The sequence below is a fragment of the Carassius gibelio genome, chromosome A24 (genome assembly GCF_023724105.1).
Source record: "Carassius gibelio isolate Cgi1373 ecotype wild population from Czech Republic chromosome A24, carGib1.2-hapl.c, whole genome shotgun sequence".
NCBI classification, from domain to species: domain Eukaryota; kingdom Metazoa; phylum Chordata; class Actinopteri; order Cypriniformes; family Cyprinidae; genus Carassius; species Carassius gibelio.
The window spans coordinates 2,409,557-2,430,040 of NC_068394.1; the positions used below are offsets into that span (position 1 = coordinate 2,409,557).

Below are 20,484 nucleotides of genomic sequence, written 5' to 3' on the forward strand. Positions count from 1 at the left end.
ACACCATGATCGGCAGCATGTAGATAAATATTTTGGCATAAAAAATGCTGTGCGGGGACTTAAATTAGTGAAATGTTCAGAACAAAAGAATCGGCTTTTACACATGACAGAAAAGTTTGGTAGAGCTTGTTTTTGATCATTGCATCAGCTCAGTAGCTACAAGAAAAACTTGGAAAAAGTTATACACACAGCTTTGAAACAGTAGTTTTGGTGAAAGAAAAGGGTTCTTTGATTTGTGTTGCTACATATGACCACTTGCATTTGCTTGCCTCATCTTAGCTGTTGCACAGTAATGTTAGTAAGGCTTTTCACCTAGTAATAAGTGTAAGAGTGATACCTTATCTGTGCTGCAGGTGCTGAGAAAAAGTAAATTTACAAGCCGTCATTGTGTGGAAGTAGAGTTGTCTGATTGTCTGATGTAGAGCCGTCTTTCACTGAGGCAGCAAGGACATGTTCTAAATATTCCACCCCATCAGTCTTTTCCCTGTTTTACAGCAAACTTTTGAACAATCAGGTGTTGGCGTGATGTCATCAGGGTCTGGGTATGGTTACAACCAAGCCCAGTTTTCATCAGGCCATTCAACTCAGCGTGCCGTAATGATGCGTCAGAAATCCATGGGTGAGATTAAATGCAACTAGTGTTGAATTCATCACTATTCAGACCAAGTGCACTGTAATTCTTAGAGCAGTTTATGTAACTGTGTTCTGCTTGTCTTCTGCCCAAAGGCGTGACCGAGGAGGAGAGGGTACATCTCCATCCTCCTACTATGAAGCTGTCTCGTAGTCTTTCTGTGCCTGGACCAGAGGACATCCCCCCTCCACCCGACACCTCAGCGCCTGAGCCTCCTCTGTCTGCCGGTGGCCACACAGACAGGAGAGCAGCACCGACACATTTTTTTGCTGTTCCTCCTCTGCCTCCATCACACCACTTGCCTCATAGCCAGACACAGCACAGAGTACCGCCCAACCGCAGGGTAAGAGCTTTAAAATTTAAATTAAGTCATAATTAGGTCTAAAATTTAGTCATTCATGAGTGAACTATCCCTTTAAGACTTTGAAATATTGTGTTTCATAGGCTGAAACTGATACCAGCAAGATGGTAGGAGCAAGAATGGGTGGCCTGAGGCGTGGCTATAGCAATGCCGTGCCTCCCTCTGATGTGGACCCCAAGCAGTCTACAGCACAGCGGAACCAAGCGCCAGCGATGGCCAAGATTGCAGGTCGGCAAGGTGGGAAAGGGATGTTGGTAAAGCAGCGCAAGGTGGAGGAGACTGGCAGAGAAAAGTTGGAAAAAAGTTCCATTTCGATCCCAACTATTATTGTGAAAGCGCCATCTACCAGCAGCTCTGGGCACAGTAGCCGTGCGAGCAGTGAGGATACAGAGCCATCTCATGAGAATAATGAAGAGCAGGAAGAGGCAAAGCCTCAAAACCTAGTTGTGGCTCCTACACCTGCTCCACCTCAACCACCAAATATCCCATCAAAACTGGAAACACTGGGCAACAGTACAGCAAAGCGGGAACGTGAAAACTACCGTGATTCTCGTCGGAAAAGCACCTCGTTCTATTACTCCTCTGAGGAGGACATGTTAGATGAGCAGGAGTCTGCTCAGGCTTCATTGGAGGCCAACACCTCAGTTCGTTTACGTCCTTCTGAATCTATCGATGACGGATTGATCTCTGGTGATGCCTTAAGTATGCCACCTGCGTTTGGGTTGCCACAGTACGCGTCAGCTACACCTCATCAAGCCACTACCTTCATCCACCCATTGACGGGGAAAGTTCTAGACCCAACAAGCCCACTTGGACTGGCACTGGCTGCACGCGAGCGAGCGCTGAAAGACGACCACCATACTCGTAGAGAGGAACGCCACTTTGGTCGGCAGCTGTCCAGCACTGGAGCTTTCCCTTCTGCAGTCTCCCCTCCAAATCAAAAACCTGTTCCTCCATTCTACATCTACCAATCACATACCTCACTCTACCTTAGTGGTGCCTCTCCAACAACAAGTGGGCCAGTCTCACAGAGTCGCCCCCAGTCTCCTCGGATGCTTCAATTAAGTGGTGGTGGGACAGGGAGCTTGGAATGGAGTGAACAGAATATTGTGGATCGAGAGGAAAGGGGGGCACCAAAGGTGCGGTTTACAGATAATCAAGCCATTCAGTACCAGTCTCACCTTCAGGACAGAGACAACAGAGCCAATCAGTACCGCACTTACATACAGGACCGAGAAAGGGAAGGGCACAAGAGGATACCGCCTAAGCCTCCTCCCCGCAGGCCTTCCTTTATAGGCAAGGAGAGTGAACTCTGCACGACTGACAAAAGTTCCACCAGTAGTTCCCAGGATGACAAGGCAGGACAGAAGATGGGAGAGAGTGGGATAGAAAAGGAGGGAGAGAATTATTCAAAGAGAGGGGGAAATCTAGGAGTTGGAGAGGGTGGTGATGTGATGATGCTTCCACCCCCTGCTCCATCTGTGGATGTGGACGATGAGTTCGTATTTGCAGATCCCCTACCTCCCCCTATACAGTTTGCAAATGGAATAGAAATAGACACCCATGAAACAACAGAATATAATCAACAACAGAAGGAGCTGTCAGGATCTCAACCACCCAAGGAGCAACAGTCTCTGCAAACGCTTTCCAAACCCCCGCAAGATGCCATGTCCCTACTAGACAACATGCAAGCTGACTCACAGCAGACACCCGTCCATCCTTCTGCTGTGGTACATCCATTTCTTTTCCCACCATGTCCTCTAATCCCCCCTCCACAGCTGTGTCCCAAAATACCTCCTGCAAACCCACCTCACTCCCAACCCTCAAGCTATTCTCAGCACCCAAACACCAACCAACCCCAACCTTTACCCTCGCCACAAGCGGGAGACTCTGCTGCTTCTAGTCTTACATCTTATGACAGTGAGGTGGCCAATCTGACCCAGTCAGCTCTCTCCCCATCTCTTCCTTCTCCACAGATATTTCCTTCAACAAATTCCCCTTCCGCCCCAAACGCCTCATCTGACCCTATGTCACTGCATCGGCCTCTCCCACTTTTCTACCCACAACAAGGCCAAGCTAACATTTCTATGTCATATTCTACTGTGGCCGCAACTGCAGCTGTAATGTCTATCACCACAACAATGCCTTTGGAAAGTGCATCAGTTACTACAAGTGATCGACTTCCTCTAGTTCTTAAGGGGCGTGATTGGTCAGAGGCTGTGGTTGATTCTGGGATTGAGGAACTAGATAGTCACAGCAGCAGTGATCACCACATGGAAATCTTTGGGGAAATCAGGGAACTAGAAGGAGGCAGAGATAAAGAGAGGGGAGGAAGACGGGGAGAAAGTGTGGAGAGTGGAATAGTAGGGGATGGATTCAAAGGAGATCAAAGAGTGTCTCTTGATTCGTCTCTTTCTCACCCCAATAAATTAGTTCAAAAAACACACAAACTGCACATGCATAAATCCAAACCTCCAAACCCGCCACATGCAAAAACACAAATTCAGAATATGTCAAAATATCATGCACACACAGAAAATGGACGAACCGGACCAATGCTACGGCGGCAGATTAGCACCGCTCCCAACATGTACAGGTCAAGGGAAGAGGAAGAGCAAGAACAGGGAAGAGGAGGTGAAGCTGCTGTAAAGACTCCATTATTTATGGATCATAGTCTGAACTCTCCGCTCTCCAATGCTAAGGCCAGCATCATAAATGAACTCAGCAGTAAACTACAACAGCTTGGTGGCTGGCAGGGTCAGGCACAACCGTCAAATCATAGGTGAGTCATCTTGTCAAAACAGAAAGACACTCACATTCTTACAGCATAGTTGCAAGAAAAAGTTTGTGAACCCTTCAAAAATTACGGTGACTTCTACATTAATAGTGTGGTCTAATGGACCATTCTGTATTGACTACATACCTTTTTTCCCCAACTGTATTATAAATGGAGAGTAGGTTAACAACACAGTGCACATATGCAAAATATATATGTATATTATCTCATTCTTTTTGTGCTACAGATGTGAATGATAAATCAAATCATAGCAAACGAAAGAAAAAAGTTTAAATATCTCATTATTTTTTGCAGTCCCATTCAAACACCCCAGAATTGTTTTGGCCATTTTTTTTTACTGGCAAACACCTCTAATCTACTGTAGTTTTACTCTTATTTTATCTGAATTAAATTAGTATTACTGTTATTTTTCTGGTTTACACACATTATTTACTCTTTCACAGGTTTCCAGGTGATCCCTCTGGCTGTGTTCCTCTCCTCCCTGCTTCTGCGCTGTCTCTCCAACGCTCCATCTCTCCAAGCCTCCCCCCTAACTCTATAACATCTAACTGCCCCTCTGTTGCTCTGAACCCTAACCCTTTACCTTCGTCTCCACTTCCTGTAACGTCTCTAACCCCAGCCTTAACCCCAACCCCATTACCTCTCACCCCAACCCCAGCTCCACCTCCTCTCAGAGACTGGACACCATCTAATTCTCCTATTTCTTTTCCTCACGGGATTTTGTCCCCTCCGTTGCTGCCTCATGCCCCCCTCTCTCCTCTTTCCCTGGCTCATGCACCCCTCTCTCCTCCATCGTTACCTCATCCTCCCATTTCCCCAATATCTCTCTCTCATGCACCTCTTTCTCCATCCTCAGTCTCTCTTACACCACTTTCTCCATCCTATTCCCCCTATCCCTTGTCTCCGAAACATCGCTCTAAGTATCGCGGAAAAGTTTCTGAGTTTCAGTTCTCTGGACTAGAACTACGCCGTTCCGAATCTCATTCGTACACTCAGTGTCGCCGAGCGCCCAGTCCCCTCATCTCCTGCTCGGACCACCTGCAATCTGGACCTCCGCGTCCATCCTCGCTCCCTCTCTTTCCATCTGCGCCGCTCTATGGCTCTCCCTATGAAATACAACCTCCTCTAACGCCCCCGTTGGGAGTCGCCCACCAATATTCAGACCAGTTTTTCCCACAAACTTCTCCTCTATTCCCACCTGTGGCTCCTCCTAACCTCATGCTTGTCTCCAGCTCTCTCTCTCCTACCAACTTCCTGTCTGGAGGCTCCTCCCCATCTTGTATGAGCTACCCGCCCTTAACTCCTCCTCCACCCAATCAGCCTTTTGTGTCTAAGCCACTTCCCTACTGGAGCAAATATGACGTTGCTGATTGGCTGACCTACCTGAATCTGGCAGAGCACAGGGAGCGTTTTCTTGACAACGAGATTGACGGCTCCCACCTGCCATCTCTGACAAAAGAGGATTTCCTGGATCTTGGTGTGAGTCGGGTTGGACATCGCATGAACATTGAGCGTGCCCTTAAGAGACTTATGGACAGGTGAGATAGAAAGATGAGAATAGGAGGGGAAATGAAGGGTAGATTTAGATGAGGGGGCCTGATGAACAAGCATCAGAAAGCAAAATAGACACAAGTAGTGAGGGGGAAAACGATTAGTTTTTTTAAACAGAAAATAAGCCGTTTATATTTGTTTTCCTAAAAATGGTCCACCGTTACATAAAAATTTAGCTCTGCATGAATAATTCTGCCTGCAGCTTTATTCAACAATAAATAAATAGTCTGCCCTTGATGTTTTTGTATGCTTTAGATGATGTTTATTAAAAGAAGTTTATTTAATAAGTTTATTTAGTAAGGAAGACTTCATTTGATCATAAAACCCATTTCCTTTCTAGACTGTGACCTTCATGTCTACATATTTTATTTTGCACTGCCAGTCAGAGGTTTGGACATATCTATTCATTCTTTATTATTAACATTTTACACATTTTAGAGTAATAGTAAAGTATGAAAACTAACAAATAATACAAATGGAAACATTTCTGCTATGAAGTGACCAAACAATGGTAAATCCCAACCAATTTCATGACACTACAGAAGGAATTCTCATGTCTCCTTGTTTATTTTTATTTTTTTGTGAACTTAAACTAAACTTTTAATGTGTAGTTTTTAAGAATATATGCACAACCCTTTAGATCAAAAGGTCATGAGTGTTCAAGTGTGACCAAACCTCTGTCTAGTAGTGTATATTGTAACATAAATGAATTGTTATGATTTTTCATATTCCATGTAAGACCACAAAAATAATTTAATCAATTGAATTACAGCTCATTCCTTTTTGTTAAACATGGCATTTATTTGAAATGGCACACTTGACACGTGCCCTGTAATTACGTACTGCACACTTATGTAACTTTAATTGCTTTTTGAATGCCAAATACTTCATCTTAGTTTGTAGATAATCGGTATATCAAGCACTTTCTTTTCTTACCTCATGCTCCTCCTCCTTTCTCCTCCTCCTTTCTCACTCTCCTCTGCTTTCTCTGTCTCCACTGTTTCTTCTGAAGCGCAGAATGAATGCATGAGAGATGAGGCGGCTCAGAGCTAGATGAGAGAATTAGAGAGAACCAATTAGAAGAAAGAAAGGGGTTAGACAAAAAGCACTTGGGATGAAAGGCCAAGACTTCCACTGAAGGACAGAGATGGGGATGATTGCAATGGAGAAGTGCTATGAAATACTCAAAAACTCTCACGGAGAGCAAATGTTTGTCATCCCAGCTGAAGCCGGACGGCCAAACGTCTTCAACCAGTCAGAGACAGAGAGAATGTACTTCTTTCATTGTTTTTTGGAATGACGAGATCAAGAGGTGTAATGAATTTTAGTAATATGATATTATTATATTAATACAAATGAGGCTACTGTGCATATTTTAGCATCATGACGTGCATACTTTAATACATCTGATATGATGATTAAAGTCAACATGAAACCAGAATGACCCCATTTACATTTTCATACACATTTTTTAGTGCACATTATTCCAAAGAATGCTTATCAAACCCTTGTAATTTTTAACTGCCAGTCACACAGTGATACTTTACACCATCCAATTTGCAATAGATAAAATCAACTCCTGCCTTACATCTTTATCACTGAATGTCTTTTTTTATTCCGATGAGGAAAATCAAATGGGTTGTAAAGTGTTTCATGTTAACTTTAAGTAATAAAAGCTAAAAAAAAGTAATCATAATGCCAATAATAACCATATAAGGATTAAGTGTGTAAGCTTTTTAATACCGTTAGCAGAATCAGTCTTCCAAAGATCAGAACACATTGAAAGAGCCCATCCTTTATATTGCTTAAGTGTGCTCTTGTTAACTTACACAAACACACAAACACACACACTAACACAGACTCTGTGTGTGTGCGTGTTTGTGTGTGTGTTTGTGTGTGTGCGTGCGTGTGTGTTTTGTTACGGCGGTGGTGGTTGTTTTATAGGAGTAAAGAATAACTCCATTTCATTTGAAAATATATTTAAGGAAATAGGAACAAAGAATATATATACGTATAATGTGTGTGTGTGTATGGGAATGTATGCAGAATTAAAGTATATATATATAAATATCAGATATTTCTACTGTTCTGTACAATAATTGATGAATATGATGATACATAAGCTCTACCTAAGAGTTTTGAATAAATTATTCTCTTGTTGAATTTCTTCTCATCTCTTTTTGACCAAAATTGACAGAAAGTATCACTGTTTTCACCGTTTTTGCAGCTTTTACAGCCATTTTTTACTGAATGCTTTACTACAGGGATAGTTCACCCAAAAATGGCCCCTCAGGTCATCCAAGATGTAGATGAGTTTGTTTCTTCATCAGATTTGGAGAAATTTAGCATTGCATCACTTGCTCAGCAATGGATGCTCTGCAGCGAATGGGTGCATTATTGTGGATTATTGTGTTGTTGTTTATTGTCAGCTGTTTGGACTCTCATTCTGACGGCACCCATTCACTGCAGAGCATCCATTACTGAGCAAGTGATGCAATGCTAAATTTCTCCAAATCTGATGAAGAAACAAACTCATCTACATCTTGGATGTCTTAAGAGTCAATACATTTTCAGCAAATTTTCATTTTTATGTGAACTATTTCTTTAATTGTGTGCTTGAACATTGCTCCATGGAGTTAACAACAACCATCAAGGGTGAGTAAATAATGACCTTTTCATTTAAGGATGAATGATTCCTTAAATTCCCACAGGCCACGATTGAGTGTGTGTGATGCAGTAGAGGTCACATGACACTGACCTCTGTCTTGTTGCCGTTTCCGAGGTGATGAACTCTGATATTAAACATTCACCTACTTTCATGTGCCTTAAACACTTCATATGCTTTGGTTATAGATAGCTTGAATTGCATTATCTTGAATTTAGGAACTTGCTCTGTAAATACACTGAAACATAGTAATTGCTTCACGTGTTGGCAGTTTTTCACTCTGAGATGTGATTGGCAGAGAGCTGAAATGCTTAAATTTCACACCTGACACACCTCGTTTACACTCAGATGAGAGAGAATGTCTGTGTGTGTGTGTGTGTGTGTGTGTGTGTGTGTGAGAGAGAGAGAGAGAGAGAGAGAGAAAGAAAGAAAGTGGAGTGACAGGTCAGCTTTGCTTTTCGTTTGTTTTTCTGTTTGACTTAAGTTTCTGAGTAGTTGACAAAAAAAAAAGCTTTTTTAATATGATAATGTATATTTTAGCCGCTGCAACAACATTTAGTTTTTTGAAAACTTTTTTACCATTTTGCAGCCCACTCATAGTAAATTGTAGTCCTGTGAGACTTAAAAGTACAAATAATTCATTTACTCTCAATTAATATGACAAAATTTGCATGCAAAGGCAAAACAAGGGGGAAAAACTGAAAATGGACTATCCATATAGCATAAAGAGTGTTACCCTGATTTAATGGATAGAGGTGCGTGTGAATCAGCACAGGTTTACAAAAGGAAATTAGCATTTTATAAGAAACTTTGGAATGTATATTTAAAGCATTTTTGCTTGTGACACTTTGCTATGCTATAACAAATAGATTTGGTTATGTTTTATAGTGTATATTTAGCTCACCCAGAAATATTGATCAATACAGTAGTTCATTGCTGAAATCGCCTGTTGAAATGCTTCCATTATGTTTTTGTACTTTGCTAAAAAATTTATTAATATTCACAGCAACAAAATTTAGTTTTTTGAGGTTTATTTTTGATATGCTTTTCTTTTGTTTGTGTATTTTTCCCATGCAATCTGTGCGTAATGAGATGTTGATTGTAAATGTATTTAATGTTCTGAGAAAAAAAAAACAGACAGAAGCTTAATCATGAATATAGATGTGTTTTGATAAACCCCTTATGTCTGTGTCGAAAATACAGGAAAATAAATTATATTGTGAAATATTATTAAGATGTAAAATAACCTTTTTCTATTTTAGTATACATTAAAATTTAATTTATTTCTGAGATGCAAAGCTGAATTTACAGCATCATTACTCCAGTCTTCAGTGTCTTCAGAAATTATTCGTATATGCTTCTTATATGTTAAAAATGTTGCTTAATATTTTTTTTCTAACAATATACACCACCATTCAAATGTATGTGGTCAGTATATTTTTATTCTTTCTTTCTTTCTTTTTTTAAAGAAAGAAATTTAAACTTTTATTCAGCAAGAATGTGTTTAATTGATAAGAAGTGATAGCAAAGATTCCTATTGTAAAAAAGATTTATATTTTGAATAAATGACGTTCTTTTTTTAACTTTTTATTCATCAAAGAATCCAGAAAAAAGTATTGCCATTTCCACAAAAAAAAAAAAAAAAGCACAACTTTTTGTGTATCAACATTGATAATTCTAATAATAAATCATCATATCAGAATGATTTCTGAAGATCAAGTGACACTTTATACTGGAGTAATGATGCTGAAAATACAGCTGTGTATCACAGAAATAAATTATATTTTAAAGGATATTAAAATAGAAACCGTTATTATTTACTTCTAAATGGTAAATATTACAACTTTTAAGGTGCATATTAGTACTTTAAAAGACCATATTTGTTATGCATATTAGTACCTTTTTTTGCTTTTGTACCTTAGTGCCACCCCAGTGACAGCTTTGTACCTTTTCTTCTGAGAATGTTGTAAGTATTTGACACACTGGGCATTGTGCTCTCATAAATAGAAAATGACTTCACGGGGCATACATTTTTGACTCTTTGATGTACTGTGCACAGAGTGTGTGTGTTATAAAATGTGTGTGTGAAGTGTGAGATGACCCACCAGCTCATGTTTATGTTGCTTGACTTCTGGATGGAATTCTGAGGAGGGGGTGAATTCTATTTCTGATCCTGGATAGTAGCATCATACACACACACACACACACACACCCTTACACTCATAGACACGTGCATTAATACATGCAGATGCAGCGACGTCCATTTATGATTTTGGATAATTTGTGAGATTTTGCTTCGTTCCCATGAGCATTATCATCTTTAGTTTTTGGATTTCTGTCAGTGTTATTCATGTCAAATTGACAACAAATTTCAGAGATGTTTATCATCAGAACTAACTATATCCAGTCTCACATGCAATGGTTCCCCATGCAGAGTGATTCACACGGACAGTTGCATGCTCTGGATTACGGCCAGAAACTCACCCAGGATCTTTTTTTTAATCAGCCTGACTTTATTAAGCAGTCAGTACATGCAAATACATGCATTTATGAATACGTAATATTATCTAGTCAAGTCTATAGCAGTAGCTGTCATCCTCTTATCATTTGAAATGTCCTCACTTTTACAAGTCTATATATTTGCAGGACTGTTTCTGTGATTTGTGTACAACATTTTGATAACCAGTGCTTTACAGATTCTTTTAGTTATTTTTCATCAAGCACAGGTTTTGTTGCTGTTGTCATTTGCTGATTTGCGTCCTGTTGCTGAGTGTTTTTAGACACTAAACCACAGTAAGTGTCATTCCTCACTATTTTACTATTTGTTGCCCTTGTGAAAAATAAGTGTTTATTTATATTTAATGTGCACTTGTAGTGTACTTCAAATCTTTAAATAATAATAACAAAAAAATGTGCTTGGAGGTAATGTAATGTTGATGAAATAAAAGGCCACTTAAAGAGAGTGTACTTTCATAACTGTTTCTTTACAAGCTTTTTTTTTTTAAGTGCAATTTGTAATAATGTCAAATTTTAAAGTACACTTTACATAATGTTTTGTCATGCTTTAAAAGAACTACACTTATTTTGATGTGTTGACTAACATGTTAAAGCACAAGTACATTATATAATCAATATCACTGATATATTACTAAATTGCATCCTCATCATTACAAATACATTAACATAAATGCTGGAAGTACGTTTGGCAATATGTTATTAAATTACATATAACAATGCATTTATATCCTACTTAAGTGGGTCACTAACTGTCATGCATTTTCATTTAAGTGCAAATTAAATGCAATAAAGTTCAGTTGACTGTGCACTCTTTAAAAGCATATTCTTTTTGTAAGTACTCTTTTTATAAGTATGCTAAAGTGTGCATTATTTTTCAGAAGGATATTTATCTGTTTAGGCTGTGAAGTCTCCTATTTAAGTAACATGATTAAAAAATGCTGGCTAGAGTTAAATGGCATGGGGCCAAACAAAGAAAGCAGCAGTAGAAAGTAGCTGGTCAGAAGTGCTTTCCTTTTCTGCTTTTCAAAAGCATCTACACTTGTTAGTGCAGTTTGCCAAATCCTGCATCACTAATACTATTGCTCATAGAGATTTGAACAAATTCTTGAAAACTGCAGCATGTAAAAATAGCGATATAGACTTGATTCACAGATTTCATGATTCTCAAGATCACCAGATAACGAATGAATAACTAAATAATTAATTGTGAATTATACAAATACCATAAGTGTAAATAAACAGTACTGTAGATATTAGAGATTGCACTGATATTCAGCTTCTCAGCTGATATCTTTAACCGATTATTTAGAATAATATCGGCCGATACCAATAGTTTGTCTTTCTTAAGGAAAAAAAAAATCTTCCAACTAAAGCTGTAAAATATACAGTAAGACATCTCATTTGTGACATGAAATTAGAGGTTAGTTTTAACAACAAAACAATTATATTCAATGCTATGTATTTTAATATATAATAATCACACTCAAATAAAACCATTTGTATGTATCTAAATTGCACATAAGGGAGTTTTCCTAGAAAAAAAGCTTCAAACTGATTAATATCTATATATATTAATAATATATATATATATATATATATATATATATATATATTAGAGCCCGACCGATATGGATTTTTGGGGGCCGATGCCGATATTAACTCGAAAAGAGCCGATTTATAAGCCGATATTTTGATTTTGAAAATAAACTGGATATTAGACCCATTTCCTATATACTGCACTTACACAACATTCAATAGCAAAATATCTGCCTGTTCTATGTATGTGGGCTGTATAAACCATTTTCCAGAAGAGATTATGTAAAAAAAAAAGCCTTAGATTATAGTCTCAATGACTAAACAATTGCACATCAAAAGTATATATTTTTTAATGGTCAAAAAAACACTTTTACTTTCTTCCAGTTGAAGCTGGTTTTAACAGTCTGTGTGTGTTCTGTAAATAAATTATAATACTAAAGTTAAAGTATTTGCAGAAGTAGTCCCACACTTTGCTGCTACAGCATTCACCTTTTTCAGGTATCTGTAGGCCAGAAAGAGACAGAGAAAGAATAAGCATGTGTATTAATAATATCACCATGTATCATTACTCGTGTCATCATTAGAATTAGAATTATAATAAACAGGGATCTCCTACATAGGCAAAAATGAGAAATATATATTTTTTTTATTTGTCAACCAATAGGTATTACCTATTACCTACTTCTATTTAACAATATTACAACATTTTCCTGTTATGTCTTTAAAGCTGCTTTGAAACAATCTGTAAAAAATAAAAATAAATAAAAAAAAGCGCTTGTTCAGCTCACATTTATTTACATGTCCCCTCTGGTTAATCATTTCTGACCCACCTACTCGAAGTTGAATGGTTAACGTTAGTGTCATGAACACACCGCTGTCAATTTTGAGAAGAACCACCTTCAATCAAGTTAATAGCAAGCATTTAAGGGGCCTGCTAAAAAGGAAGCTATATTAGCGTTAGAATAACATAAGGCTGTAAATATCGAATATTTTAGTAATCGGGTCTATGATAGGCTTTTGTACATTCTGCTGAACAACAGCCTTTAACTGGACTTTTATTTTGACGGGTTGGCGTACATTTACAGTTCTGTGTATGTGATGTGGCGCTGTTTTTACTTAAATCAAACGGTCAAATGCTCATGAAGTGACTGTCAGAGCAGTTCTAGGGATGTTGTTCATGTGTTCACGTGATTATTTAGTGAGACAGCGGACGCTGAATTCACCGCGAGCTTAATGCGCGCTTACGTGTGTTTAATGAATGAAGAGGCGCTTCTGCTCCATTCATTAACAGAGACGCGCAGAACATGCAGGATTCATATTTAAAAAGACTATTCCGGCTTAATACTTACAGATATTCGTCCATATCGTGATTTGATGTAAGTGCAATGACCTATTTTTAATGAATTCATTCAATAACATAACAGCTGTTGTTTTTTCGAGGCACGCTGTACATAACTTCTAGTCATTGCCCCCCTGCCACAGTTACCCGGTCATTATGTGGGAAACACTGCAGATATATTTAGAATAAGTTAAACGATAACGTTATAGTTTGACATCTTATTAACGTTCGCACTCTTCCACTGATAAACATGGTATTAGCTTCGTGGCTAATCTAATATAGCAATGCATTAGTGGCTGTAAGTGATGTTACAGAATATTTATAAGTGATAATGATAGGACCGTTAGCTAGAACTACCACATCATTGTATATACAGTGTATGAACTAAATCATTTCACATGAAGAACGACAGACTCACCGTCAAAACAGAAAAAAAATCTCCGTGGCTGGCTTGGCTTATCGCTTTCTTCGCTAGTGAATTTCTGGCGCTGTTGTCAACTCTGGAGCTGCAGAGCTCCCTCTGGTGGGTAAACTATGCAACACTCATAACATGAGTAAAGCATGAGACTCCGTTTCTCATGTTCCATCGGCCATTATAAACGCCGATGCCGATTTAAATGCAATAAGCTCATATCGGCCGATAATATCGGCCGGCCGATATATCGGTCGGGCTCTAATATATATATATATATATATATAATTTTTTTTTTTTATTATTATTTTTTTTTTTTTTTACTGAGGGTATTTTTTTCATCCAACATTTACATAATGTTCATTTTTATTTTCATGTCTACATTTAATGTAACATATAGTACAAAAATATATATATTTGTCATATTTAAAAGTATTTTCACAGTATTCTCTGATTTATGGAATGATTAAAAGAGAACCTCCAAAATACCCACTTTAAAACTTTTAATGCTAATATATAATATTTAGGGCTTTCAATTGATTATAGTTTTTAAATTAATAAATTTCACAATTAGGCAATTTATAAATTTAATTAATTGCATCTTAAATTTGCTGACAAATTACCTACAAAAAAATGTTTAAAGCCATTATTGTGTTACATGAGAAAAGCATGACACAGACATAACAAAAAACATAGCTTTAGAATTTTTTTTTTTTCATTTTCCAAATTTTGTATTATTATTTATTTTTTAATTTGGGGTGTTATATATATATTTTTTTTTTTAAATTGTTGTTATTATTATTTCATTATTAATTTAGATTTTGTTATATATATATACACACACACACACACACACACACACACACACACACACACACAATGAAATCATACTCCAAATAAAAAACTAAAAGTAGCAATGCCTTAATGAATAAGTCATTGAGTCATTCATTCCATTCATTCAAACAGATTCATTCAGGAATGGAGTAAATGGCTCTCTTTAAGAATGAGCCATTGATTTGTTTGTTCATCCAGTTCATTTAAAACATAGATTTATTCAGAGATAGTGTGTTACTTGGAGATGCACAACAGTTCTGCTGTGAATTTAATAGGTAATACTTGCATTGGCAAAATCAGTCAATATTGTGTCTCAAATATAACACAATAGTAAGTTCTTATTTATTGAAGGGTTGTGTACAATCAATATCACATTTGCACCACTGGTGTGACATTAGACTCGTTAATTGTGTTAAAACAGCCCAAATATTATCAAATATGTTGTAAACTTAAATGATACACTTAGAGAGAGAAGATGAAATAGTATCTCCAGTGCATTCAGTAGCATAAGTGAGAGCTGAATAGAAAATGAAAAGCACTGCTAATAATAAATCTTTGTGTGTCCATTAGCTGAAAAAGGCCCGTGTGGCATATCATAAGCCTCAGGAAAAAGAGAAACAAGCCAAAGACAACACAGACTTGAGTGAGATCAAACTGTCTAAGATCCAGCAGGCCAGAGAGAAGGCCACACAGGGTCAGTCAGAAATCAGTCTGCATGAACACATGCCACATACTGTAATGACTTAATGAACTCGTGTGTTTTTGCAGGGATGTGATCATTATGAGAAGGTTCTCTAGGGCGTTACTGGCTTTGCATCACGATGCATGGAGGAAATGGAGTCTGTGTTCGACCAATCACAGGAGGAGGAGAGGAAATGGAGTCTGTGTTCGACCAATCACAGGAGGAGGAATGGAAATGGAGTCTGTGTTCGACCAATCACAGGAGGAGGAGAGGAAATGGAGTCTGTGTTCGACCAAACACAGGAGGAGGAATGGAAATGGAGTCTGTGTTCGACCAATCACAGGAGGAGGAGAGGAAATGGAGTCTGTGTTCGACCAATCACAGGAGGAGGAGAGGAAATGTAGTCTGTGTTCGACCAATCACAGGAGGAGGAATGGAAATGGAGTCTGTGTTCGACCAATCACAGGACGAGGAGAGGAAGAGGATCAGCTTCCTGTCCAATCACAGACACTTCGATATTACCAACAATCAGAGGTTTAAAATCCAAAAAAGCATTTGATTTTAAAAAAGGTCATGTAAACCATTAAAACGATTACACTTTATCTGAAATTAAAAACTTTTGAAGGAAAACAAACAAATATTTGTTACTGTTCTTGGTTTCCGCTCTTTCAATTTCAAAAGATGATATTATAAAGTGTATATATAAAGGGATATTGGAGTTTAAACAAAACAAAAAAAGAAACTGAAGAAAAAAAAAACATTACTATAAATAAAATAAAAGTTAACTCCAACAGTCAATTATAAATAAGCTAACTCAAATTAAATAATCAAAAACTAATAAATAATAAATATCATACAGATATTTCCTGTGAGGGTTAGGGTATGTCTGTGTGTGTGTGTGAGTTACAGTATGCATTCAGATATTACAAGCAAAATTATCCTTATTATCAATGCTAGTTTATTTTTGTCTCAATTTAGTGCAGAATGAATCTTTAAAATAAGTATGCATCCAATTTTATTGTATTTTCATATTGTTATATATTGCGTTTGTGTGTTTTAATCTTGTAATCTCATCTGTGGTTTTTGTGTGCCTTTGTCTTGTAACTTCATTGATGTGTGTTTGTGTGTGTGTTCTTGGTGCAGGAATGGAACCCGCCAATTAAAAAGCAGAAACCTGGAAAGAAACCAAAAACACACAGAGGAACCGAGGAGAAAGTGTAAGCACACACACACACACACATGCACACACGCACACACACACACATACACACATGCAATAAAGGGGCTATACGAGTACGTGTCAACTATGAAGACACCTATAGGAAAAATCCGTTTTATTTTGCTTCCATAACTTTTCTTCTTTCAGTGAAAAGAAAACATTTAGAAAACACATTTAAGTGTTTTAAAAAATGTGTAGGTTTCAAATACAATACATATTTTCAAGGCCATTTTCTCAAAATGAATCTGAAATCTTCACTTCAGCATCACTCACATACACCAAACTGGGTGAGTTTATTCCTGTTTATGTTCTGAATAATTTGACCAAAAAGTTTGTTCATTTGCCTGATTTATATCACATTTTATTTTAAAAACAGGATGCAATTTTATTTGTTTCTGGCAGTTGACAATATTGTCTGATGTATGGAGTAATAAAAACAGATATCCTAAACCCCCCTGTAAAAGACAAAAAAGCTGAATTTTAAACCTTGCTTAATCCAATGTTCATATTTCTGGTCTGCAAATGCATGCAAATTTGTGCATATTTAATTAGATAATTGCTATTTTCCATATTTAAACATGACATTTCAGAAAACAAAATAATTGCCTTAATATGTGGTTAATCAACTGGGAAAGTATGGTGATACATATTAATTAAAATGTTTGTCCTATTCACCTGTAATGCTCTGCCTTAACTGAGAATTTTTGCACGCAAAGTGCTCTATTAAAATGTCAAAGGTAGCATTAATTAAATCAAGTTAATTAGAAAACAGTTAGAATGAATCAGATTAGGAAATGAAATGTGTGAGTATTGAGCGGCGAGTCTCTTTGGGTTTCCTTCTGTCAGCGTTTCGGCTGAGCTGATTGAGGCTGGATGAGGACTGATTGTGAGCTGCAGTCACACTGGTGAAGTGTGTCATTTGACAAATTGTGCCATGCACGGCATTCAGTTCTGCAGCGCATGATGCAGACCTTTATTTCCACTCTGATAAATGACCTGGAGGTGATTTCATCTGGGCTAATGAGTTTGATCAGCCTCAACGAGATGTTTTTGCTCAAAATGCATTAAAAATGCAAAACTACAGTGTGTTTCTGGCATGCTATCAGGACGACGGGCACTGAATTAAACATGAGGTCACGTGACAACAATGTAGAGTACTACTGTTTAACATGCTTATTGCATAATGCATACTTGTTTTAAAATACTAGGCAGTATTCAGTGCAAGATGGCTGTGAATATTGCATGTATTTATTGTTTTTGCCCCATTAGTTATAATAATACATTTGTTACAGTGTGTTAACATTATATCAAAATATAGTCCATGTTAGATCAGGTCCATTCAAAAATGTTATACAATTTGAAGGTTATCGTTTTTTTGTTTGTATTTTAGTGCATTGTCCTGTTACAAAACAGAATATTTTAAATCCAGGTGCTTTTGTGTTTTTTTCCTGCATGAAGGCCCAAAGTTGGTTTAGGTTGTGTTTTTGGTTGCGATCTCTTCCAGGGTTTTGCTGTTGTCTGGAGTGGTTTTAGGACTGTAACTGGTTTAGGCATGATGAACAGCTTCTCGTTTTGGAGGGCAGCCAGTCCTGGACAGACTCACATTTGTGAATGTCACCTTTTTAATGATGATCTAATTTGTGCTTCAATGCCAGCGGCTGCAAGTCATGTTTAGTGAGTTAAATGAACGCTTTTGAGGAAGAACTGCTTGCGGGTTTCATTTAGTGTCTAATGTTTGATGCATGCAGTAGAAAGAAAAAATCTTTTCCTATATATTTATTCTAATAAAAAAAAATAATAATCTTACCTGTGTGTACACTATAGCTCCAAGAGACCTCAACAATGTCTCAAACAGTCAAATTGACTTGATTATACCAATCGGGGATTTCCTGAAACATGCTAAGAACATGTTGAGATCATGAAAATATTTCTATAATACACTGAGCCTGTTTTTAAGACCATCTGAATTTTTAGTGACTATTTTCATGAAAATTAAACACCCAAATTCTTATACTCTCATATTGTTGAAATTGTAATTTAAGAAAAAGCATAATTTATTAAAACATAAAATAGTAAATGAGTAATTTAGTAACACTATAATTAATGTTAATATAATTTAATTAATATATTTTTTTAACTAAAGTTAAAACTACTAAAAATGATTTTCTTTAACTGAAATAAATCTAAAATAAAATAAAATCTAAATATCAGATGGAACGGTTAAACTTGGAAAAAATAAACAGTAATTCTTGGTAATTTTTACTAGGTTTTTTTATTTATTTTAAAAACAACTAAAACTAAAGCTTTTAAAATAATTTTCGTTAATTCAAATAAAGCTGAAAGAAAGTTAGATATAAATACTAGACGGAAAACTTAAAATGTTGAATAATTTTTAATAGTTTAACAAAAATGGCATAAAGCTTAAACAACATAAAAAGTAAATGGAAGGCTTAAAGTGAGAAAACGTACAAATAAAAGATTCAAAATATCAAGGTTCCTCAAGGTGGAGGAAGAGGACGATCAGGGCTTGTCCTGGGGCTTGAAGGAGGGCGGAGTCGAGCGATTTTATCTGGCCAATCATGTGCTGCCTGTTAAATGATGTCATGATTCATCACTGAGGCACAACATGTCTATTTACAGTAATGGAAAACATTCAGTGGCCATCATAAACAATATAAATGTGAATATCATTGCATTAGAAATCGCCAAGAGCAAACCTTTTCACTTTTCTTTGACTTTTTCAGCAATATCGATTGTTTTATCATTTAAAATCAACGTTTTGTGATTTTTTTTTTTTCTTGAAAAGTCTGTTTGTGTTACATTTCTGTACATTTAAGTGATACTCGGTTTGATATTTGATCTAATACAGTGACATTCAGACATTGTCCAAATACTTTCAGTCTGCCGTATCTTTGGTAAATAATTTACTTTTGTGTTCCTTGGAAGACAACTACAACAAGTGTATCTACAGACCAAGATGAAAAAAGAAAATGAATGAAAACTTCAACTCTTTATTTAATAATGTAGGATGTTAAACAACACATTTTTTTTTTCCTCCTATGCTTTTGGGAAAGCTGTAAGTGAGACCAGTAAATGATTCAAGCTGAGTCAAGAAACAATCTCTTTTGTAATTTATATATTACTTAATGAGGGGTTGTACAAAAACCAGAAGTAGCTTCCTAGAAAGATTACGGGGCACTAATACAGCCTCAGTTATCATCAGAGCCAAATCTATATTATATTTCACCTACAGGAATCAACACCTGATCAAGTGGACTGAATGAAACTATAAATAACATCTGATTATCAGCTCTGACACACTAAACTGCAATATCCAGGACTGAACCAGCAAAGGAGGAATTTTAACAGGTATCCGGATAAACAGGGACCTCTGGTGGTGGATCCGAAATCAAGAGAGATGACTTAAAGCTTGTCAGTTTACTGTGTGCATTAAATGTTATTTTCAATATTGCATTTGAGACATTATAAATTCAGTTCTGTTACACTACCATTCAGAAGCTTGGATTTGGTAAAAAAAAAAAAAAAAATGGGGGGAAAGTGTCTTCTTGCCATGGCTACATTAAGTTGATCAAAAATACAGTAAAAATAGTAATATTCTGAAAAAGTATTACAATTCAAAATAACTTGTTTTCTATTTAAATATATTTAAAATTTTATTTATTCCAGGGATGCAAAGTTGAATTTTCAGCATCATTACGCAAGTCTTCAATGTCACACGATCCTTCAGAAAACATTCTAGAAATCTTTAGAAACATGCCAGTTTTAATCAATTTAATGCATCCTTGCTGAACAGAAGTATTCATTTATTTATAAGTATTAATTATTAATTTTAAAATGTTCATTCATGAAGATGCTAATTTGCTTCTGCTTTTTGTTTGTGTATAAATTATTAATTCTGCAAGCTCTTATCTTTAAAAAA

At 36.7% G+C, this 20,484-nt stretch overlaps 1 protein-coding gene across 2 annotated transcripts in view; it reads left to right on the plus strand.

Moving 5' to 3' along the window:
• The window catches only part of LOC127945831 (SH3 and multiple ankyrin repeat domains protein 1), a 47,209-nt gene extending 39,706 nt beyond the window's left edge, over positions 1-7,503 (plus strand). For both annotated transcript variants that reach the window (XM_052541914.1, XM_052541915.1), the window contains 4 exons: positions 496-619; positions 727-974; positions 1,076-3,774; positions 4,233-7,503. In XM_052541914.1, the coding sequence (XP_052397874.1) occupies positions 496-619; positions 727-974; positions 1,076-3,774; positions 4,233-5,331 (4,170 nt within the window). In that variant the 3' untranslated portion in view covers positions 5,332-7,503. The remainder of the gene's footprint in view (positions 1-495; positions 620-726; positions 975-1,075; positions 3,775-4,232) is intronic.
• The last annotated feature ends 12,981 nt before the right edge of the window (positions 7,504-20,484 follow it).